Source organism: Onychostruthus taczanowskii, unplaced genomic scaffold (assembly GCF_017590055.1).
Source record: "Onychostruthus taczanowskii isolate IOZ18803 unplaced genomic scaffold, ASM1759005v1 scaffold21, whole genome shotgun sequence".
NCBI classification, from domain to species: Eukaryota; Metazoa; Chordata; class Aves; order Passeriformes; family Passeridae; genus Onychostruthus; species Onychostruthus taczanowskii.
Genome location: NW_024499351.1, coordinates 5171337 through 5195892, shown reverse-complemented (window position 1 = coordinate 5195892; position 24556 = coordinate 5171337). Strand labels below are relative to the sequence as shown.

At 36.5% G+C, this 24556-nt stretch overlaps 1 protein-coding gene across 1 annotated transcript in view; it reads right to left on the bottom strand.

Annotated features, from left to right (window-relative positions):
• PRKN (parkin RBR E3 ubiquitin protein ligase) overlaps window positions 1–24556 on the bottom strand; it is a 683114-nt gene that overhangs the window by 372822 nt on the left and 285736 nt on the right. The window contains exon 5 of the mRNA XM_041404442.1: window positions 1995–2078. Within this exon, the coding sequence (XP_041260376.1) occupies window positions 1995–2078 (84 nt within the window). The remainder of the gene's footprint in view (window positions 1–1994; window positions 2079–24556) is intronic.

Here is a 24556-nt window from a genome sequence, read left to right as displayed (position 1 = left end):
CTGTAGGATCTCTATCATTTCCCACTTAGAGCAAGACACAAAAAACTTAGTGATTTAAGCCTTTGTAGTGGAAGATTTCCCAGAAATTAAAGATGTGTTTTCACAGTGATTGAGGCCAAAAAACTCCAAACCATTCCGAAACATACAAAAGATATCTTTCAGCAACTAGAGGATCAACAAGCGATCAATTCAAATATCTGTTCAACCTGCTGCATAGCTAGGTAAAAAAAGAAGTTAAATCAACTTAAGTGCTTAGTTTTTCTTGACTATATTGATATTGCTGGAAATTCTGGTTGAAAAATCATAAAAATTAGGAGTTCTTGAACCTCAGTCTAGTTCCATTCTAACACTATTAGACTGGCTTGTAGCTGATAAAGAGAAAATGTGTCAGTTTGCAAATAAAGGAACAGCACATTTCTGCAGTAACAGCCTCATGCCTGTAGTCCAGGTTGTCTCAAGCTGCATTAGCAACATGTCTGTCTAATACAGGGTGTCTTCTCAAATTTGTTCAGTGATGCCCTACTGAAAGGTAACACTGATCCTTGGCTCTGCTAACTGTGCAACTTGCTAGAGGAATTGACAGCAACTGGAGTCATGGGGCTTAGTTGACTGGGTATTGGTCATTTGCCACAGCATCAGATTTTAGTTTTATGGTCAGTGGTTTTTTTTTTTCCTTCCTTCTCCTCTCAATTTTGTTTCATTTTTCTGCTTTTAAAAAATAAGGACTGATTCAATGTGGGAATGGGTTGTCGTTCAGGAGGTAGGGTTGCCAAAAGTTCATTATTTCAGTACCTTTTTCACAAATACTCTGGAAAACAAAAGCTGTAAGTTGGCAGCTGCAAGTCAGTCAGGTATATTCTGCCAATAGGTGAAAAAACTGGGAATTGTACAGCCCAGTGAATAGCATTTTAATGTCTAATGCCTGCCACTTTCAAGATCATGGTCTTGGTGGGTGCCTTCCAGCCCAGTACACTCTGTGATTCCTGGGCGGCTCAGCCACTGCTACAAGATGCACAGCAGGATGCAGAAGACCAAAGGCTGACAGACCTCAGCTTCTGTTGGCTGCACATGGACTCAGCCATAAATCCCATGCTATTAAAACAATCATTTGATATCTAAAGTTAGAGACAAATATTTTCTGGCACCACCTGTGGCCAAGCAGGAGACAGCTATGGAACTGTATGGACACACCACTTCACAAATGTCTTGGCTAGGGAAGACAAAGAGAAGGTTACACCAGAGCAGGTGAGCGACTCTGGAAAAAAGCAATTGTATAGCTCCAATCTGCAAATCATTGATGAATAGAATCTCTTCATATGTAGGAAATTCGAGTTTAAAACCTCTGTCCTGAAAAAACACTCAAATTAAGCTTTTTGCTGAGAGGAATTACCTCTAAGGCTTTAGTATTAGATGCTACGAATATATAGTACATGTGAAGATAGAAGTACAAATAAACAATGTTTTGAAACATCTTCATTAAGAATATGAGAAACCTATGCTCCTTCTTAGTCTTTTCATTGATGTCACTTCAAACAACAAAAGAAGCAACAGCAACAAGATGTGGGAGAAAAACTGCATGGATCATCATGAAGAACCTACTCCTGAGGACAAAGCCCAACATGCAAGTTCTGATGTGCAATATGACATGGAAATTTGAAGCTTTCAAGGCAAAGCTATACATAATTATAAAATAAGCATTGACAGAAACATTTAAGTATTACATCCCATATTAAACCTCGACATACTTGAAAATCTATGAGTTATGCTTCAGTGCAAAAGATGAAATAAAATTATTTCCTCCTTCATTCCAAATAGCATCTGACCAAAGCTCCTCCCTTTTACAAGACATCATTTATTATCTAAAGTTGAACAGCTCTTTTGAAGTGTACCATACCTGTCTCTTCACATGCATTACTGAAATTTTGACGTGGTTAGAATTGTTACAAAGAATTATGAGTGCCACAGTACTTGGAGAAACATGACAAAAATCTTACCGCTACGTTTCCATCGCACCCTTGGGACTGGCAAACGCCTCCTATTCTGTTGGGAATTAGCACATCATCCCAGCAAGATGGGCCCTTCAAAATAAAACCAAAGCATAGAAAGATTATAATTTACTTCATAAATAAACATATAAAACTTGGTTTTGTTGCTGCTTTTCCTACTCTTGTTTCTTTTAGATTTTGGCTAGACAGTTTTATCATGGTTACACTGAGAAATATCATTCAGGTTATATAACAATATGCACCAGTAAAGCCCAGTCACAAACAGGACACGTGGTCCCTTCATCTTAAGGTCCGTGCTGTGAACAGGCATCAATAGTAGGTTACGTTTTCTCAGCTAAAGACAGGGACTGAGTTAATCATAATTGAAAAGTTACAAAGACTCATTGTCTGGTTCAACACTGCTTACACATGGACCTGCAGCTGACTAAGAGGAAAAGGGGAAAAAGATAAGAGGTGGAAGTAGAATAGACAAATAGTAAAAGCTGTAAATAGATTTCTTGGCTCTAGATAATGCCTTTACTTAACTGTAATACAACATAATGAAAACATTAAGTGAGAATTGTTATCAGATTTCTGGATATTTACATTAACTTCAATATTTATCAGTCATTATTTAGGAAATTTAAAAATACCCAACCCCTCCAAACAAAACAATATAAAACCCAGAAAAAAAACCAACAGAAAATCCTTATCAAACTCTACAGTGACTTTTTGAATATACACAGTTCATTTACAAGTATATTACCAAGCAGAAAAATAAGGACTGCAAATCATCAATATTTCACAACTGCAAAATAATACGATGAACAGGATGATCTATCAAAGAAGAAAGTTTATATATGTGGCATATATGGGAACATTTATAAAAATATTTTGCATCACAAAAAATTGACACTTGTATGCTCTCTCTTTTTATATTAATTTCACACCAATTAATATTTAATTTACAGACAACAAAATTAATCTGAGGAATAGATATGAAGCTTACTGGTATCCACATAAATAGTGGAAATAACCAACTAAGGCATGAAAAATGAAAGCATTTGGTACTTGGATTACTCAGTGTTTGGGATAGAATCAGGGCCCAGGAAACAGCAGAAAAATCTTAATCCAGAAGGGAAATTATGGCAGTCAAGACGTTAACCACATTAGTGAAATCAGTGCCTATTTAAAACACAGCTGGATTGTAAAGTACTCCAGTGTCATATCTAGATCCATCTCCTTTCAATTCTGTATCAGGCACTTCTTCAGCATTGTGTGGGCACAGCTGAAATGAGTTTAGAATTCTCTTAGTAGTGTGAATTTAGTGATAAAATGTTGATCCAGCCTATCTGAGTAAAGTTGAGTTGCTTTCCCCAGAACGTTAGGCTTGCTATCTTTATCTGGTCACACAGTTCTTATAGGGAGTCATATTTTTTCCCCTTTTGAGGGATAACATCTAACTCAATGACTTGATAAAGACAACCAACACTAACAAGTTTGAGTTTGATTAACATCTCCACTTCTTCCTTCAAAGTCATATTTATTAACATACATTTATTAAAATACCTGTTTTTCCAAATTTGAGGAATTCAATAGTTTTTTGTTTGTTTTGTTTTTATTTTTTTTTTCAGCTTTGGCTAATCCTTACACGATTTCCATTTGGGAAGAGGATAGCAAAAAATATATATATATAAATAAGAACCAAGTGTGCTATATAAAACATGGGATCCTAAGAGGGCATGGGGATAGGGGAGAACACTCATTTAAACAAAGAAAAAACCCAGAAACATATTTACTCAAACCACAAGAAAAGTGTTTTTTATCTGGTACTGGCAACATGGGACAATGATTTTTTTTTCCTGTTTCTTCATCCTTGTGTGATTAATAGGAGGCTCTCAGAGTTAATGATGCTACACCAGCATATACACAAGAAATAGTCACACCAAGGTACACACCAAAATAATTTAAAAGAGTGTGTAGGAGCAGTTCCACAAGTAAGCTATCAGCTCTGGTACTAATTACCTTGATTTTATAAGAAGAAAATATTTAAAACTAAACTTCTTAGAGGAATTGATGTTTTACTTCACTGAAATTATTTCAGGTGAAAACTTACCAAATATTCATTAGTTTGCAGATCTGGGTATACAGTCACAAAAAATGTAAGAAGGTATATTAATTCTCAAGCTAGGAAAAAAAACCAAAACATCCACAGGGTCATTTATAAGGTTGAGGTTTTAGAAGAATACATTTTTAAAAAGAGCCAAAAAGGGATGAATTGATGCAGTTTTGACTACCATCAGAATGAACCACTACAAGTAGTACTATATCAGGTCCAAATATGCTTAGTGTGAGAATATATTTTATTAATTACCAGTAACAATAATAGGAATTTTGCAGTCACCTTAAAGTTCCTATTTCCAAAGGAAAGCTAATGTACTATGTGGCTTGATATGGACTTGCAGTGCTCTCTGCAAACGTTTCCTAGTGATGTTTCTCAAGCACACAAGACTACTTTGCACACAAAGCACCCCACTATTTGAAATAAAAACATCATTATTTACTTAAAGCCTGTCAGAGCATATACAAAAGGAACTAGGAGCACAGTTCCATGTTGTCAGCCACTATCAACTGTTCACTCACACTGTACCTAAGAACTTCCTATTTTTCCCTTCATAAAAACCCTCACAATATTCATCACTTCTTTAACTCCTATGACGGACATAAAACCCATTAAAAAGTCAGAAGCATTTAACTACTTTGGTAATGTTAACCACACCCAGTTTTAAGTCAACAGTGGTTTCTTTTTATTTTTTTTTCTGGTCTAGCAAAAGTTAGATCAAGTTCTTAAGGCACAAGATGGCATTGATTCAGCAGGAATTACAGACTGACAGAATATAATGGGTTTCAGCCAGTTTAGCATTGATGAGTGGAGAGAAAAAAGGCAATAAAAGAATAAACCCCAATCAACCAGAGAGCCCCTATTCCACACCTCATTTTCCAAATTAGTAAGAGGAAAAATCTCCTTTTCCACATCTGTTCTTGGCATTCTTCATGGCCATATTTTATTATTAATGCTAATCTAACACACTTTCAAAAGACTTAGTGTGCTTGAAAATTTCAGTTTTCCACCTTCAAAACAAAAATAGAAGAAAAGACATTTGTCCTTGAAAAACACTGTGCATTCAAAATGTTAATGTTTCTGTAGCGACAGTACTACTAAATGTCATTGCTATAATTGCGTCAAAACACAATTAGGAATTCTGGCAAGATAAACACTTTGAAATGCAATTTTTGTATCGTTCTTTCTTGAGTCTAAGAAAAGCCTGTCAACCTGCAGGCCAGCCAATCACTTGTGGTGTTATAACACTGCAGGCTCTAGTGTTTGTAATTATTAGTTCGCATTAATCAAGAACATACTGTGAGAGGAACAAAGCCTTCTGATTGCGAGATTAAAGCAACTGCCCCTCTTGTACCCAGCCAAATGGCTCACAGAGAAAGCTGTGCATTAAAATAAACACATCAGAGAAGGCTTTTCCGGTGTATAAGTGGGAAAATGACAGAAAAAAAGAAAGAAATAGAAAGAACACCACTGAATAGAAAAAGTTCTCAAATGTACTTGAGTATTTCCCAAATAAGTAGGTATGGAAATTTCTGTGCCTTGAACATATGACAGTTGTTCCTTTCCTTTTTGAGGGGGAAGACAAGAAAAAGGTTGGTGAATGGTATATTAAGCTTCAAGTGAAACTCCTGTGCAGCATATGAAGAACAGGGAGGACTGAGATGTTTTTTCAGTGTATGAGGGAAGTACTGGAAGTCTGTGTACACTTCACTAGTATGTTGTACTGATGGCCAGTACAGAGTGCAGTACAGTACATTCTACTCTCAGTGTCTCTTTATCCTGTAGGCAAGATCCAGTTTTGTATTGTAGAACTAAACCTAAATTTTCATCAGAAGCATCTCAAAAAAAAAAAAAAAAAAAAAATCCCCCAAATCAGAAATACCATCTAGAGATCTTGGTTGACAAATTATCCAAAACGTGGTTGCTGACAGAGCTGTTGACCTATGAAGTCAGGGAAAGGTCAGAAACAGAGGTCAGCAATAGAAACCAGTGATTCATCAAAGACTCTGAATCACTAAAAAGGCTGGAAACTATCCATGTGTTCAATACTTTGTATTTTCCCCACTTTATATTCTCCTCTAGTGAACAATATGCAGCAGAATACCATTAAAACACATCTTTGTACCTGCTACTATCTACATAAGAAACACAAATCAGTAAAATGTTGAGCAAATGACCCAACCAAGAAAAAACTATTAATGCAGAAGGATTTTTAAAGCTATGTAAGAAATAATTTCAGGTCTTGAGAGAATTTAAAAATCAGAATTCAGGACACAGGAGAAGTGTTAAATCTGATGGAAATCATACAAACATTCAGGCTTCTCTGCAAAGTTATGGCTACTAACTTGTCTGTGTGAGAATATTTGAAGAGCTAGACATTGTATAAGGAACCCTCAGCATGATTTCAGGATCTTGAGACACTAAGACAGAAAAAAACTCCCAAAATACAAGGCTTACTAAACAAATGTATTTCCTTTTTGGCACTCTAAGAGCAATATCCACACCAAGCTACCACAATTCACTGCTTCCAATGCCAGTACAGGTTGGACAACTCTGCCTCCCAGACACAGCAGGAACCAAGACATATCCTAATGGAAAGCTTGCATCTCTCCTATGAGAAAAGTCTTAAACAATTTAGAGGTTTTTTCAAGCTGGAGAAGTGAAGACTTATGGGTGATCCAAATACAACCTTTCACCACCTTAAGGGAACTTACAGGAAAGATGGATGGGGACTTTTTACAGGAGCATGTAGTGACAGGACAAGGCGGAATGGCTTCAAGCTAAAAGAGAGTAGGTTTAGATTCACTATGAGAAAATAATTCCTTACTAGGAGGGTAGTGAGGCACTGGAACAGGCTGCCTACAGAGATTGTGGATGTCCCATCCCTGGAATGTTCAAAGCCAGGTTGGAAGGGTCACTGGGGGGCACTGGTTTAGTGCAAGGTGTCCTAGCCCATAGCAGAGGGCCAAATGATCATTAAGATCCCTTCCAACCCAACTTATCCTATGATTTCTACTAAGTGCTTAAATATTATATAAATATCATTTTTTCCCTAAGTAAAACTATGAACCACAACATCCAATCTAGCACAAAATGCATTTCTCCAAATTCCCAAAGCCAAGGCTATCAGCACCCCTCACGAGAAACAGAAAATAAAAATAGTTTATAAAAGAAGTTACTATTGAACTAGCCAGGAGCTTCTTGCTGGCCTTTTACAGATGTTCTACTTAAAACCCTTGAAAATTTATTATGGTAGATAATTTATTGAATGGAAACACTGACAGATTGACAACTTTTAGGACCAAAATGATCTGCTTAACACAAATGCAGAGGTAATTAAAATTTGCCTACAATTTATGCAGATCTACAAAGTCCATTACCAGCAGGGAGAGATTGATTTTTGTTCCAAAGCTATGCATTTTTTTTAATATTTCTGATGAGACTGATACAAACTGACTAGCATGTGGGGACACATAATTGCAGGTAAAGCTAACCAATTTACTGTGGACTGACTTTGACAAGGAATCTCCCATACAGCAGGGAGAAAAGTATAAAAAAATACTACTAAATGAATCTTGGGAATGGTTTTAAAAAGGTTTGTGATATAGGACTGGCATGACTGGAGTTAACTGCTCAGTCTAAACAGCATATTAAAGAATCCATCAGAAGGAATGTTCTTATTATTATTGACTTTGGTTATTAGACCAAATCAATAAAGCACATGGAGAGCTTTGTTTATATGAGAAACAGTACTGAAGAAAAGTCAATCACATGCTTTAAGTCTTTGTGGGGATTGAACCTACTGGTTTGATTTGTAGTAGGATCTTAGAGATGAAATTTCCCTTTAAGAGTGACCAGCCTAATTATGAAATTGACAGTTCTATGTCAATAGTTATAACTCTTCCAAAATTAAGTAGCAGACAATTAGCTGAACTGCTCACAGACATGTAATTATGAACATTTCCTGCATGACAGTTATTTCAAATGAAACATGAGAGGATCACATCTGTAACTGAAAATGTAGGAAGTATAGTAAAAATAAGTAGGTTGTTTTATTGATCATTATTTTTTCTTTCTTAACGCTATGTTAAAAAAAACCCAAACCAACACATTAATGAAATGCTTTTAATAAGTGCTGGTCTTTCTTTTCTTTCATACTGCTTACAGTTCAAGGATTTACAAGAGTCATCCCACTGGATCTCAATTAAATAATGAAGGCTCATGAAAGACACCCAAGATAAAGTTCTGCAGATTCATCTCTTCATTGACATTTTATAGCATGCGTTGTGTTGCCAGCACAAACACTTTCTTATTTAAGCACAAGAAAGTTATTCAAAGTGTGCCTTTCATCAGTCCTTCCCAGCAAAAAGGGGCAAAAAAAAGAATAAAGACAATACAAATACAACTGCAGCTGAAAAACTGAACAATGTAGTCCTGCTGCTGCTCTAAACTTTAGTTGTGAATGAGAGAAATAGAGCTGTAAGAAAGAGTGGATATAAAGCCTCCTAAGCCAAACAACTAAACTTCATTCAAATTATCTGTCAGACTAATGATTTCTAATCTATAAATGCTTTCTATCTAGATGGCATTAAAAACGTTTTCAAGGCTGAAACAAGAAAAGAGAACCAGAGAAAACACCTGTAATTCTCTAAACATGCTTACTGTGTCCATTGAAACTATAACATTAAAAAAATAAACTAAGAGCCACAGTTGCAAGTGTTAACTCCAGCAGATCTCACTGAGGTCAGTGTAACCAGGAACAGACTAAAGCCCTCTGGCTTCAGTTGCTGTTTCTGCTGTGGTGACTTCTCAGGGATTCTTCCACAGGGGAACAGGCAGAGGACAGGGAGCTAATGGACAGGAGAAATCAGAACTTCTAAGACCTATCCCTGTTTTTTCTCCAGCTGGGATGTCTTACAGTTATTTGAGCCATAACTGTCAACACACAAAAATTAGCACATTTTGAGGACTTTTGGCTGGGATCAGAAAGTGCAAAGGCAGTTTTCTTTCTCTACCCAAAACACTCCTCCTGTTCCCATGCTTTCCCTCCCAAGCCACAGTTCCAAGCTGTAAAAGCTGACAGAACTTGGATTAAATTTACTGTGTACCTCAGCTTTTCCTGCTGCAGCTGCCTGCAGCAGATTGATTGTGTCCCACAGGACTCTCTGGGCAGAGAAGAGCAGCCCAGCAGCAGTGGGTGCTCCATCAGGGTGTCAGGGGGATGCTGGGGCCTGATCAGAGCCCTTGGGGCGATGACAGACTTGGCACAATTTTGAAAAAGAAGTGATTAGCATAAGGATAGATTATCAGTTGCCTACAAGTCAGAGAGCACCAGAGGAGCTGCAGAGGAGTCAGCCATTCAGAGGTGAAGCACTTTCAGGATGAGGCAGGAAATCCTCATGTCTCTCAGCTCTCCAGAAATGGGTGGTAGTGTTAGCATGCACTAAAAATATTTTAAATTCACTACAAAACCATGCTGCTGATTCTGGAACTCATAATAAACCAGGATTACAATGAACTTTCTATTTCTTAAGGCAAATCTCTCAAAACAGAGTAGGTGAAGAAATGTTTTCCGTGTGAAAGTATTTTTTTTACCAGTTACAACTACAATCACATGTCAAATATGAAACCATATAATCTAAGAGCTTTGAGCTACAGAAACATTTAAGCAACTCCATACATTTTAGGCAGAAAAGATTATGCCAGTCCTGCAATTTGGATACTTCATTAGCTACATCTGCATAGGAAATATATGGACTAAATGAAGTAGCACACAAAAATTAAAAAAAAAAAAAAACTAAGCTAAGCCAATATACAAGTCAAGGTCTGCAGTTAACATATTGTTAATAATGCCAACTAGACACCTTGCAATTAAACTAATATGAGTTGAAGTTAAACAAAGGCCATAAACTAAAGATGGAAAATAAAAGTCCAAGGCTCATGAATATTCCACAGTAATAATTTAATGCAGATGTAATAACTGCATGTCAGATCATAACATTTTAAATATATTTTTTTACTAGGATGTAAAATCTAAAAATCTTTTGGCAGAGAGACGAAGCTAGAGCTTTTTCACTGTAGGCAATACTTAGAGAAGCTCTCAGCCCAACACTTCACATCTGCAAGGCACCATTGGATAACATGTCCAGAGACAACCATCCATTTAACTACCTGGGCCATGGTAAATCCACATGGAATGGATACTGCCTTTAGCTATATGTTCCTGCCATGCCTTTTCTTTCTCTGTCACCTACTGCTTCCTTATTTCTGATCTTTTTACTTTCTCCAAAGGGTCTGTCTCCCATTGCTGTGGTAAGACACATCCCCCCGCCACCAAGGATACTACATACATCTTAAAAAACCCAACTAGCCAACCAGAAAAACACAAAAGCCCAAAATGCCAAACAAAAAACCAGCCCCCCCACCCCAGAAACAATTCCACATTTTTACTAAGAATAAATTTCTCAATTAACCACTAAACCTAAAGCCCCAAGGAAGAAACTCACTTCATAAGGTGTTCAAACATTTTTTTCACTTACTGAGGTTATACAAAACTGTAAAAATCAAGATTACACACTACAGTATCTGAGGAAAATAGATTGCTATATCATCCATTTTGATTTTACACATAATCAGAAACCCTGAAAGACAAAACCACATCCATTTCAGCAAGAATATTTCAATCTTCCAAAAGGAAAGGTTATAGGATAACAAATACTCTTTTTTTGCTAAAAACAAGAACTAAACAAAAATATTTCCTTGGATTTTTTTTTCTGAATTCTACAATTACTGTAACTTTACATATGCATCAATGTATTCACAAACAAAAATATCTTTATTTTAGCTATTAAGAAATACAGTCAACCCAGTATCAAATGCATTGTTCAGACTCATTTGGGAACCACTTAAGACTATGTTGCATGCACAGTGGTTCTAGAGTTTTTTTCCTCTAAAACACGATCCTGCTAACACACATAAAAGAAAAGATGGTTCTTTAAGCATTTTACACAAGAACATAACTAGAGTTAAAGAACTAAGATTGTACCAGGCTGTTCAGGGCCCTGCCTTTGCCATCGAGATACTGCAAATACTGGAAGGAATTGATGCAAACCCCTCACTGCATCATGGCGTTGTTTAGGTTGCAGGGGCCCTTTTAAGCCCAACTACTCCAACCTCCCTACAATAAACAGCAAAAACTTGAACCAGATCAGGTTGCTCAGAGCCTCATCCTATCTGACCTTGAATGTTTCCAGGGACGGGCATCCACCACCTCTCCGGCAGCCTGTTTCAGCATCTCACCACCCACATTGTGGGAAACACCTTCCTTATTTCCAATCTGAATGTACCCTCTCTTCCAGGTAAAACCATAACCCTTGCCCTGTCACAACAGGCCCTACTACAGACTCTGTCCACAACCTACTTGTAAGCCCTCTTTAAGCACTGAAAGGCCACAATCTTGTCTCCCTGGAGCCTTCTCATCTTGAGGCTGAAAAACCTCAACTATCTCAGTCTGTATTTCAAGGAGAGGTCCTCCAGCCCTCACACCATTTTTACAGCATAACCTGTCTTATTAACACAGAGATTGATTCCTATATTCTAGTATCAAATTTCCCAACTTTTTCTTCCACTAAAGCAGTGCTTTAACAAACAGCTCAGCCATTTTTCCATTTTATCTCTCTCTCCATGCATGAATCTTGAATTATTCCTGACTTATTTTCTACATATTGGCACAATCAGAAAATAAATTAACCCATCTTCATGGTTTTCACAAAAATCAGCAAAAAGGTGCATGTACTCAGGCTAAAGGACATTTGAAATGAACTCTCCTATTTTATAACAGAAGCTCTTGAGGACCCCATGTAACAGTAAAGGGTGTCCCAACACCTGAATTTTGTAAGAAATTTGTCTAGTTTGTGCATACAAGGTGATCTCTGCAGATGTCTTGCCCCATAAGCCTTTGAAGGATATGAAGCTGGAGAAATGACTCATTTTTCTGTACCTGCTCTGAATAATTTATATCATTCTAGGAGCTGATTTTCTTAACTAAGAGGAATTTGGGGCATAAGCATAGACTTCCCCTGCGCTCCAGCGCTCTGAAGAGACACCCACAAGGCTCAAAGGGCAACACAGCAGGACACCACTGGGATAACCCCACCCCACATCCACCCTGTTCCAGGCTCAGCTGGGCTTTTCTAGGTTTAGCTTTTGATTTCCTTCCACACAAAAGAGTCAGATACACTCTGCTACAAAATTATTAACTCTCTAGACACAGATGGTACATCAGAATCCACTTCAGAAGCATTAGAAGGTATAGGAATGAGTTACTTTAAAAGGTGACTGCTATCTGGTTATTGTGAAATGCATAATTCAGGACAGATCACCTAGAAGCTACATAAGGCATCATTTAATTTCACAGTGAAGTTCAGATTTCCACTGAATTCTGAACAGCCTGAGTAGAAGATTTTGGTTTTGTAGACAGGATATCTGTCTATTCATTTCATTTACAAAGGTTATGACTTGCATTGAAATTACTGAATCCATTTCAGGCTAAGACCACCTGTAAAACCAAGTATGCTAATAATTTCAAAAAGAGTAGGCCCTCGGACATAAAATCAGGGTACTTTTACACTGGAATGACAGTCATTCCAAACTTATTTGCATTTCCACACACTTGAATACATTTTATTCTGAAGACAGAGTTCCCTTTTATTGCAATCTCATTCAGTATCTCCTTTGTCACATGGAAAGAAAACAGATATATTATTTAAATGTTTGGCATTTTAGAATAACATTTTAACTACAACTGCGATGTTTTCCTTGCTTATGGCTCAGTATAAACCATGACGACAGATAAAATTGATTAACTGGAATTAATACTATGATTAATTCACAGTTCAGTGCCTATGGCAGTGGCTTAATCAGTACTTTTTATTTATGTGTCATTATCAGGCTTAGCTACAACAAATTCAGTTATAATAATGGAAGGGATCTAGAACTGGCACTTCAATCAGAACAGAGATGTGGAGTACCATATATATTACTAAACCAGGCAGAACTTCCTCAAATACACACATATACACGCACACACTAGCACGACTGTTCTTTATAGCTCTGTTCCACTATTCCAGGTCTCACATATTTCTCTGAGACCCAGTCCCTATATGAGACACAAGCTGTTCATCTTTATTTCAAGTTTTGTCTGGTGTGAACAGACACTACATCTCCAGAGCAACTAATAGCCCAAAATTGCAACTCTGTAAACAATATAATTACAATTTAAGGCAGTGCCTTCTCTTCACAAAGAGAAAGGATATGTAAGCCCATCACCTTTATAGAGTGCAATCTGTACACAAGAAATCTTAGTGGATTATCTCGTTGTTGCAAAAATTGATACTGCAGAGTAAACAACTCTAATGAAAACCAAAAGGGTCAAATACATGGAATTTGTTTAGGATAAGAAGGAAATAAAGATATTCATCATCTTTGTATAACATTTTTGCCTTCATCCCACAAGTTAGGAGGTCTTTTACTTGTCTATACCTAGAATTTATACAAAAAAGCTACCAAAAAGGATGCTACTCAAAGTTTGAATCTTTTGGGGAGGGATAAAGGGAGCAAGAAATTAAAAAAGGATCTAACGTCTCTTTTCATAGCTTCATGGATGAGGAATGCCAGTAAGAGTCAAAAACAGGAAAATAGTACATAATAAATAGAAAACATCCAATATACTTGAGTAAGAGTGCTATTTTAAACATACTCTCCTTTTAATTCATGCCCATATTCTTCCATCAGTTCCATTGGAACAATTTCCATATTATCAACTGAGGATCACAAGTTTGCCCTCATGCAATTTCTACAATTTTCCACAGTGATGAACACCAACAAATCTTACAAAGTTACTATGCATTTAGGCAAACATTTAGATCTGAAAAAGGAAAAAAAAAAACAAATCAAAAACAATCCACGCCTTAAAACTTTAAGCAAAATAAAGAATACACACCCATACTCTCCAGTTTCTGAGCTCTTTGCTGCTAAACTCCTTCAAGCTTCCTTAGGCGAAAAATTGTTTTTAAAACACGCTTTATTCTCTAGAGCATTGGTGCTCCCACCACATGGACTATAGATGGACATTTAGGCACGATATCTATTCAGAAGCATTTAATTACACTGTGCAAATATCCATGTGTTGCAATGGACAAATTCCCATTGGCTATAACTCCTTTGAGGTAAAGGGTTGCAGAAGTAAAGTAGTAACTCCTATTACAAACAGGAAAGAGAAGACCGCAATTTTGTAGTAATCAAATAATTGTATTGGAGAAAGTGTTTGTAGTCCAGTATCTAACAGGAATAGCTGGGATTTGAAAAAAGAGGTTTCTATTCAGAGTTCTTTGCATACTGAGTGGCTGTAGGAATGAGACTTTCTTTCTTGGCCCACCATTTTCTAAATCCATAATATACTAATTTTCCTCATATTGGCTCGGAGTAACTGAGAAATCTTGGCTTTTAGATTTAGCATAACTTCTAATTTAGCATTAAACTAAAAAAAAATATTAATAAGAGCTTTGATTTAGAAATGTTATTACAGCAATGAAACTTGGAAGTAGTCCTACTGGCTCTTGTTATAAAATTATATTTTCCAATGAAATTGGAAGAAGGATTTGTTCTCTACTCAGATCTTTAAAAAAATTCCTCAATCAGTACTGTCTGGTACTTCAATTTTTAATTTTAGTTCTTTTCAGCAGACTTAGAGATTGTATTTCCTATTACACCAGGGGAAGCTACTTCCTTTTAAGCTCAGAAAAACCATCTCCTCTTTTACAATCATGGTTTGCAATTAATTTCTCATCTTTAATGTAAGAATAGAATTTATCAACTCATGATTTGTCACTTTTGTCACAAAAAATACACTGCATTTCAAAAAATATGCACATGTTGGTAAGTATCCATGCATCCACTATTTTAAAGCATTTCCTTGGAAAGCCTTCTCAAGGCGGGAGAGGAAACAACAGCAGCAACAAAAAAAAGAAAAAAAAACCACAACAAAATCCCCAGCCCTTATAGCTCATTTATAGATGTTTTATGTTTTCCATTATCTCATATTGATATGCATATGTCACCTATATTCAGCCTTGTCTCATTTGTCATAAAAGCAATGACCTTTCAAACACTTTCCTAGCCTTCCTGTAAAAAAAATAACCACAAACATGCATGTGAATGTCAGTGAAGTGGAAAATTAGCCTTTTGAAACAACTAAACCATCCTCCTCACTGTATTAAGGAAACTGTAGGTCTGAACAACAAAAACAAGAAGGATGCTGAGCTACATAAGGCTGATTTCACTGTGCACGCTCCTAAAAAAAGTCCTTGACATTGCGAATGTTTGCCTTGCATCTAGGTCCCAGAGCCAAACGTCCATCTGGAAGAGATTTGAACTACCATCCAGAGGCATTTCAGGATCTGAACCAAAAGGTTTACAGCACTACAATCCAGTTAATTCTGTTGCTTCTAATTCCAGCTGGACTTAAAGTCTTATCTCTGCACTCCAGGCCTTCAGATACAGCCTATCACAGTAACACCAATTCCCAGAGAATTCAACTCCATGACCCAAGTGAGATTAAATCCCTCCAGATAGCCCTAGTAAATGGCTCATAACTCGTTTCTGTCACTTTCACTAATGCCTTTGTACCGTGAAAGAAACCGGCAAAGGTGTAAATATCTACAAATTATTAACTGCACTTTTTCTCTTGACTCCTATCAGCAATTCCAGTCCTCTGGTTCCTGCTGTGAGCATCACAGATATTTACTGGCTGAACTTTCTCTTTAAATACTGCACTAATCAGCTACTGAATATTTGTACTCCATACCTGAGTGTTGCTATTTTTGTTTAAACACACACACAGACATTGAAATATAAATAAAGAAACATCAAGAAGAAGAGATTCATCTGTGATGTAAGTTGGATTTAAAGTCCCTCAAGTCAGGTAATCCTGCAGCACATCTTATGTTAAGTAGTTTTACCTGAAAAAAAGCAGATGTAAGCTGAAAGAGAGCATTTCAAAACGTGACATATTTAGTTTCTATTTATCAGGACACGTTTATTTTAATGAACTGAAGACACAACTCCAATACTCCTTTAGGATAAATAAAATAAAAAGGTAATTATCTTCCTACAATACTGTAGATTAATAAAGACATTCCTGTGCAAAGCAAAGCCTGAATAAAAACCTGCAGCACAAACCTGGATGGTACTAAGAGATAGCTGTTGAACAAAGGTACCAGTTCTGTTTATTTTTTATTTCATGTTTTCTTTCCCCCCCCCAGAGAAGGACTTTGGAGGTGCACAAGAAGAAGGAAACAACGAAGGAGTAATAAAAAGAATTGCTTCCCGAAGCAACTTCCAGAATTAGAAAGAAATATGTTCTAATATGACATTTCTAAAGATTCCAGTAGAAAAAAAAATCAGAAACATTCAAGTGTCTGGATTTTGTAACTCCAGGCTTATGAAGTTGTATCTGTCCAAAACACTGCAGAGAAATAGGTAAGGGGGGGTGGGGGTGGGGAATCACCTACCAGAAGCACTGCTCTTTTCTTTCCAGGGTAAGAAAGGGACCCTAAAAAAGCCTTTGGACACAGTAGATGTCCACCATCAAACTCCATCATTGCGCAACATTAAGAAAGCTCACCCACTGAACTTTCTGCAGTTTCCCTTCAATACCGAGGCAGAACACAGGCCCAGGGACACCCCAGAGCAGGTGAGCAGCATTATCACTGACAAATTAGTGAGGCAGATGCAGCTGAGTCCCAAATCAGGAGGGTGGCAGCCAGCTGGGGGCATTGGGTTGGTGAACCCTTGCTGAGTGCTAAAGCTACAGCACAAAGGCTGGGCCCTGCGTGCTGACAGCACCTGGCTCCACTTGCAGACTAGGCAGAAGAAGTCATCTCAGGCTAATGCAGGGAGCAGCTGGGGCAATCAAGAGCTGGGACAGAAGCTCTGGACCCTGTAAATGCTAGTGGCTACACTTAGGTCATGTCCTTGCTGGTGGGGAACAGAGAACATGAGCAATGGACACATTGGTTAGTCACATCTGCATTTTTACCCAGATACTGGGGGGTGCCAGCATTATTGCTGGGAAGATGCACACAAAAACTCTTTTCTAGTAGTAAGTCCAGACAACACTATATCCTCAGCTGTTCTCACCTAAATTGGTAAAAGCAGTTACATGAAAATTACTCAGAATTTAAAAAAAACACACAAAGGAAGCACTTTCTGTTTAACAGTTAAGGCAGCCAAGGAAGATTAAACTCTTAATGGCTCATTTAAGCACCTTTGAGTAGAAAAGGACATTGTGCCTATGCAAACCCAAGGAAGTTAGATCTGCAGGCTTACTCAGCAAAAGGAAAATTACTTGGTGTCAGTGAGGCAGGTTATTTGGTTAAAACCAAAAAAAAAAACCAACTCATATTTGGTTTTAATATGAAAATGAGGAGAAATCCTAGCCAGCACAGCTCAGTTTAGCAATTTTATGACCATATGCTAAAAGACAGAAAGCCTTGATAATCTTTGTGGCACATAATAAATTACCATAATAAAGGTACAAAACTGGCCCCCACTTTTAATAATCTCTATATTATAACTCACAGTACACAGATCCTAAGAAAACCCTGAACATCCATCAGCATTCCACATATTCTGTTTTGCCTGAAGCAAGCCTTGTAATTCTGAACAAGGTAAATGACATGAAGGATTCACCCAGCTGAGAGTGCCTTTATTTGACTTCAATAATATTTATGCAAACTAGCAACTTTTTTATTGGTATTGATCCAAAATACCAAAGCTACTGACCATGTTAAGCATATTTCTACTCCCTGTTTATCCTTTTTAAGTGACACCAATGAATGAGGCAATTTTTTCCTGCATAAGCACTGATTGTCTATGTTGATACAAGAGGTGCAGGCTCTAAATATTTGAAACATTGCACCACTTAATTTTGGAGGGGTTATGCAACTGTGATGGCAAAGACCCACTATGGAAATTGCGATGAACCAGTAAACCACAGCTCCTGGCATTCTGACTCATATTCTTTGAAAGCCTGGTCCAGAATGCCACCTTCAGTGGCATTTATTTAACTAAATATAGACATTTATGTGTGAGCAAGATTGCCTGCGTTCTCTTTAGAATGGAGAAAAACACATACTTTCAGAGTTGGATCACCTTATTTTCAGGTAAATGTCTAGCACAGGTCAGATGACATGTATCCTGAAACTGTCTGTTCCTTTTTACCATGACATAGAGTGAACTCCAACATGAGTAACTGTGTGATAAATGTTTAAGTTCAGGCGCAGGGAATCTATTTCTTACTGATACTCAGATTGAAGAGAACTAGTTATGCTTTGCTGATTTTGATATAGTAATTATTGAAGAGTTCTTTTTTTCATTAAAACAACTGCTAATATTAATTGTTCGCACCTTTTCAGGAGATACAAAGTCAGGGAAAATCTGATTCATAATAAACGGGGTTTATAGCAGTGATATGTCTTTAGCACATGTTCAAACAGCAAATAAAGAAATAAGTGTTTGAATTGTAATAGAGGCTTATTTAATAAGGCATAATAATGGGAATGAAAAGTAGCATTACTAACAAAGAGGAAAATATGTGATGGGAAAACTTACTGTGTCTAGCCTTACCCAAATCCCCTTGGCCACGATGCTACATACAGAGATTAGGTGAACAATATGTATCTGAAGACAGAAGAAAGCAGGGGCAGGCAAGAAATATCCAATCAGAAATATTTTCAAAACAGAATAAAAAGGATGTTTGTGTGGCGCAAAATTTGATGCTTACATGTCTGCTAATATTCAATTTGAAAAATAACCAGCAATGAGCATTTTTTTCTGGCTCAAGGATGAATGCATGAAACGGACACCTAAAAGAAGTTTTCTTCCTGGTTTTTTCCTTCTTGAGAATGCTGGAAATATTAATCTGAAATCAGACTGATCAAATCATTACAACTATATTATTGAGCATCTTGTTCAGGCCGAAAGAACCTTTATTTTATAACATTTCAGTAAGATGTTGTATTTTAAAGAGAACCCTGACATTTTATTTCCTGTGGATAGTTTCCATTCTTAGTTTGCTACCTATCTTACATTTTCATTTGATAATGCTTTTTTTTTTTTTAATTTAAGATGACAAAACTTTTGCCTTCTAACTCACAACAACAGCTTGAACAAAATTAAAAAGGGATATAATGTTTGGGCTTTCTTGCATGTGATTACATGCCAGAATACTACAAGCCAAATTGATTGATGATCATGCTACCCTGGCATTAGATGTATTCATCAATCTCTAGATTACTAACACACTTAAACTCATTGATAATGTGCATTACAAATGCACATTAATGAGCATTGAAATAAGCAACAAGCAGATCCTAGTACACCTTGGACAACAGCAATGGTCTGGAGCAAAGCCGAGTTTTTCTCTTTTCCCTAGATTTATATGGCTCCTCATAGCTGAAGGTAGGGGGCCATAGTGAATTTTTGTTGTTAATAAGTATTATGTACAAAACAAGTATACATCCTCTTTTTCTTGAGCCTTAATTACACCTCTGTAATGACATGAGAATGCCTCTTTATTTGAGCAGGTGTATGTATTTAATTCCTGGAAGAGGTCACTCTAGCTCAGCAACATGCTGTCACAGCAGTCCAGCTGCTTAGTCAAGTCAGAATGTATTTCTGTGGCAAGGCAGAGAAGGATTTAAGCTTTCAGAGAAGAGGAAAGCTGAGTCCAGCCTCATTAGACTTCATCTCAAATAGGAAGCTAAGAAATAAAGAGTCTTCCTAAAAGGACACTTTAGGTATCCTACGGAAAAAAACTTCTCATGAGAAAAATTTGGAGATTTGTACTTTTTATCTTTTGCTTTTAGCAAAGCTGGCAGCGATTCTAACAATACCAAAGATTATGCTCTGCACAAAAGAGGGACACGAGTTTAATTTTACTCTTTTTTAGTCTAATAAAAAGTACCAGGATTTTTGGGGTCTTTGACAACAAAGATAGGAGTGTCACTTTGCACTTTCAAAACAGCTTGTCGTTTGCAACAGCAGAACATCTTTTATCCCAAAGTACATTCTTCTAGAAATGAACCTGGTATATTGCTTAAGTACCGTACTGAACAGTTCATCTATGATTGATATACTTTTTATTATTATTAAAATATTTTCCTTATAGAAACATTTTGCATTTTTATCTCTGTAATTTTTGGCTCCAGTCTTCACTCCTTAATCACTAGTACAAGACATTATGATTTGATACGAACAAAATGAAAGTCAGAATTCTGCACAAAGCTCAGAATAGATGTTAAAATGTACTGCCAGTCCACAGACTGGATATGAATTGTGTCTTTGCAGAGCTTTGTATTTCAAAGCCTTGTAAAAAAAGCAATTCTGAGACCTTGCTGAGTGCAGATCACATTTTTAGATACCTAACCTAAAAGAGAACTTAAAGGTCATCAAGCCTGATTACATTCTGTTCAATACAATAAAGTGCAGCCATGTGTAAATTCTTATGAGCAAATTATGAGTGATTCATGGCAGACTTGTCATTAGAATGTAATGTCTCCTTTGCTGTAAAGTCAACATTATGATCCACAGTTACTTCTTAGAGATATTTCTATTAAAGTAAACAGGAGGAGAGATGTTTTTATTTGTACCATTTTTATCTGCATGCAGTATATCTTATAGCAAAGTTACATTCAAAACAGCCTATCCCTCTGCCATTTCAAAGCTCCCAATCACAAATTTTAGAGGAAGGCTTGTTTTTAAGAATACCTAAAATTTGCTATTTTCCCTATTTGTATTGTCAAGGTAGGATTATCATAAATACAAATTCTTATAACTTAGTTAAGCACTACTTTCTGTCAATCTGCATCCTTGTTTTTCACTCTGTGATCATCACAACCCTCTATTTACTTCTTAAAGGTTACAGAAAAATATCCTTGCCTGCTCTTTAGAAGATAGCCACTTCAAAGACTCTTCTGAAAATGAACAGCCTTTAACAATGTTTGATACTAAGCCAGAAAAGGGCATGGACTAAGTAACAGAGAGGGAATGCTTAAGTTAGCTGTGGGAAATAAATGCCAAAAAATCCGTTTCTCACACAAATGAAATTCTCTTTTCCCCAAATAACTCTCTGCTCCACACATGTGTATAGCCAAAACTCTTCAGTGCTGATAGCCACAAAAAATCATATTTGAAACGCTGTTCTCAACATATCAACAAGAGTTGCTTCAGTACTCAGGCATGGTACTGTTCAGGGTCAGATGGGGACTGGAGCCTAGGATGAGCTGCTGGATCTGGGTTTTGGCATTGAAAGCGTCTGGGTGTTTGGTTTACAGATCTGAATGAGCAAGCTATGCTTATCTTCAGAAAGGAGAGAGCAGATGCTGCATCCAGTCATCTTCTGTTGGGTGAGCAGCAGGCAAGAACATAGCACTATGTTTCTATATTTGACTGTGACTTGGATTAGAAAAATAGTGAAAGCTTAAAAAAATAAAAAGAAAAATAAAAGCTAATCCCTCTTTTTTTTTTTTTTTTGTTTCCAAAGACTGCCATTAACAGAAGAGGGAAAATGATTAAAGATCATTACTATGTAACTACCATGAAAACAAGCTTCTAAAGGAAATAACGCAATATAAGAGAATTAAATGGGATAACTTTATGTTCCCACTGGGCTTTGGGATAGGTTTGTTCTCTCACTTAACTAGATTGTAAATATTTACCTCAAGAGCAACATAAATTCAAATCATTTATTTTTTAAAAAAGTACAATAAGTAATTCCCACAAAGAGTCTTCCACAAAGACAGTTAACTAGCGGCTATAATTATAAATGTCAAAATAAAGTATTTCAAGGGTTTCAAGAAATAATTTTGGCTTTGTTTGCATGCTGGAGAGAAGCATGAGAATAACAAACTGTGTCTGAAAACATTTATGTCACACATTATCATACTAGATAAGAATGTGTGATGACTAAAGTGAGAATCCCAAGTGGAATATTTCCAGAACTTTCTGGTTCTGCTATGGAGCAATGGACAGGATTGTAAGAGATGTAAAAACTTCTGATGTGTACACTCAGCTTTATAGCAAATGTCCTCTCTGGTACTTGGAAACTTTTTAAATCTAAAACCAAATTTTATAAAGCTGACTTTCAGCTTCATGTTACAAAACAAGCTAATTATAAGTAGTAATTAAATGAAAATTGTGATCATCTGACCATAAAAAATATACTTTGGGTACTGAGCACTAAGAGTTGACATAATATTTACTTATCTTTAAAAAAGGATCTTATTTTGCAGATGGAAAATCAGTGGGTGAGTGGATAATGTGCAAAAGTTTATTCCGTTTGGGATTTTTTTTGTTTACCTAGCTAGAAACTTTGTTGTAATCTGCTCCTCTCTCCCATATTGAAATTCCTAAAGACTCCAAGTAATATTATTTACCACCAAGAAATTGGAGGAACTTGATCAGCTCATGTTTCCTCTATCTTTTAAGTTACTTGAGTGGAAGAAAAATAGTCCATCTGTGAAGAACTATTGCTGTTAGAACTACCCTGTGAGTAATGTGGAATAAAGCCATTTCACAGTAATGTGTGCCCTGAAAATCGCCCTGATTCAGCAAGGTATTTAACTGAATGCTTGAAATTTACATATAGTGCCATTGGCCTGGGCAGCTGTATGGTGAAAACTGAAAAACATTTCAAATGGATATACATAAAGGAAAAGAATCAAACCTCTCCAAGTGGTTTTATTTCCCCAGCCTGATTCTAATTTAGTCTCTGACTAAACTCAAAAAGTAACGCACAATCTAAAATCTTGGTTTCTGGAAATATGCAAACAGTATTTCATAAACTTCTGTTTCATGAAATTGAAATGTCAATTATTCAATGAGCCTTTTTGTAATGTATTCCAAAATTAATCTTCTAAAAATCCACCAAACTAGATTTTCTAATGAAAAACTAATCAGACAAAAAAGTAAACAGACCTAAATTATGAAGTTAATACAGCCTTGAGAATAAGGTTTGTGATCATAATACCACAGCTCAGCTTTCTCTCTCCTGCACTGCCAGCCTCCTTGTTACTTAATAAAAGTTTCTGTTTCAGTTTTCCAGGGGCATTTATAATATCTAAAATTGATCTCTAGCACCATAGTTTTAAAAATAATATACACAAAATCGTTGACAATAATTTGCTCTGTCAGCTACTAACATATTAATGTAAATGTAAGTCATTCTTTATGTAACCAGTGTATCCTTAAAAGCCCCTAACCCAGCAACTCAAGCACAGGGTTAACTTTCCAACATGAAAACACTCCCCATTGAAATAATGAGCTTTGTTACACCTGGGCATGACCCAGTTAAGCTTCATGAGTCTTATTCAGCTCCCTGAGCTTATACAGCTGCTGTATATTTCAAGGTATCACTGAAGTAAGAAACAGGCACAGCAAACTTTGTCATGGACCCTTAACACCCCCAGCATTGTGCTGTCAGGAATTTCTCTGAACCTGTGAGGTATGCTAGCTCCTTCAAGGTAATGAGAAGTCCATGTAGCTTAAATGTGAGATGAAATTCTGATATATTTAACAAAGTTAAGAGAGTTTGCAGAAAAGCAATGGGTTATGATGCATTACAAAGAAGTGACAAGAGTGAACAGTATCTGATCTGCAATGAGCTGGAGTATCTTGTGAGAAGATAAAACTCTGACCCAACAAACTTACTCAAATTTGCAAAGTCTACTTTGTTGTTTATGGTTTTCTCCTCCATTAAACTCTTTTGCTATTGTTTATAACAATTTGTCTCAAAGCTTTCATTAGTTTTTTAATATTTATGTTTTCTATGGATAACAACTGAGAGTCATAGCAGAGGCTAATCAAAAATAGATTCGATTTTTAGGTTTGTTTTATCTGTAATTGCACTGTAACAACTTTCTGCTTGGCCATGACAGTAACTAGAAAAAACCTGAAGTATTCTACAACATAGAAACTTCCACCTAAACAGCATTTTAAAGAAAAAAATTGTGCAGGTTCTCAGATATTGTAGAAAGGAATGTCATGAATAAAACAAAGAGGTATTTAAACTCAGTAACTCTCTAAAGCATCTTGATAATTAATACTGCTGATATCTTGGGTAAGAAACAGTTTAATGGAGACAGCTTGAAATTCGTGGAAGAAATTGATCACCACAATCAGTGTTATTTGTTTACTACACAGATGAAACATGTTTCCAAAAATGGGTCTCTCTGTCCATACATTTGTATTTTTCCCTTATAAATCACAAGGATTAATTCCTATTTACTTCCATCTTGCTGAAATAAAAGCATAGGGTGGCAGAGGGATCAAATTAATTAGTTTTATGTAACCGCATGTCTCCCTAAAAAGTTGTCAAGTTCAAAGCTGCCTG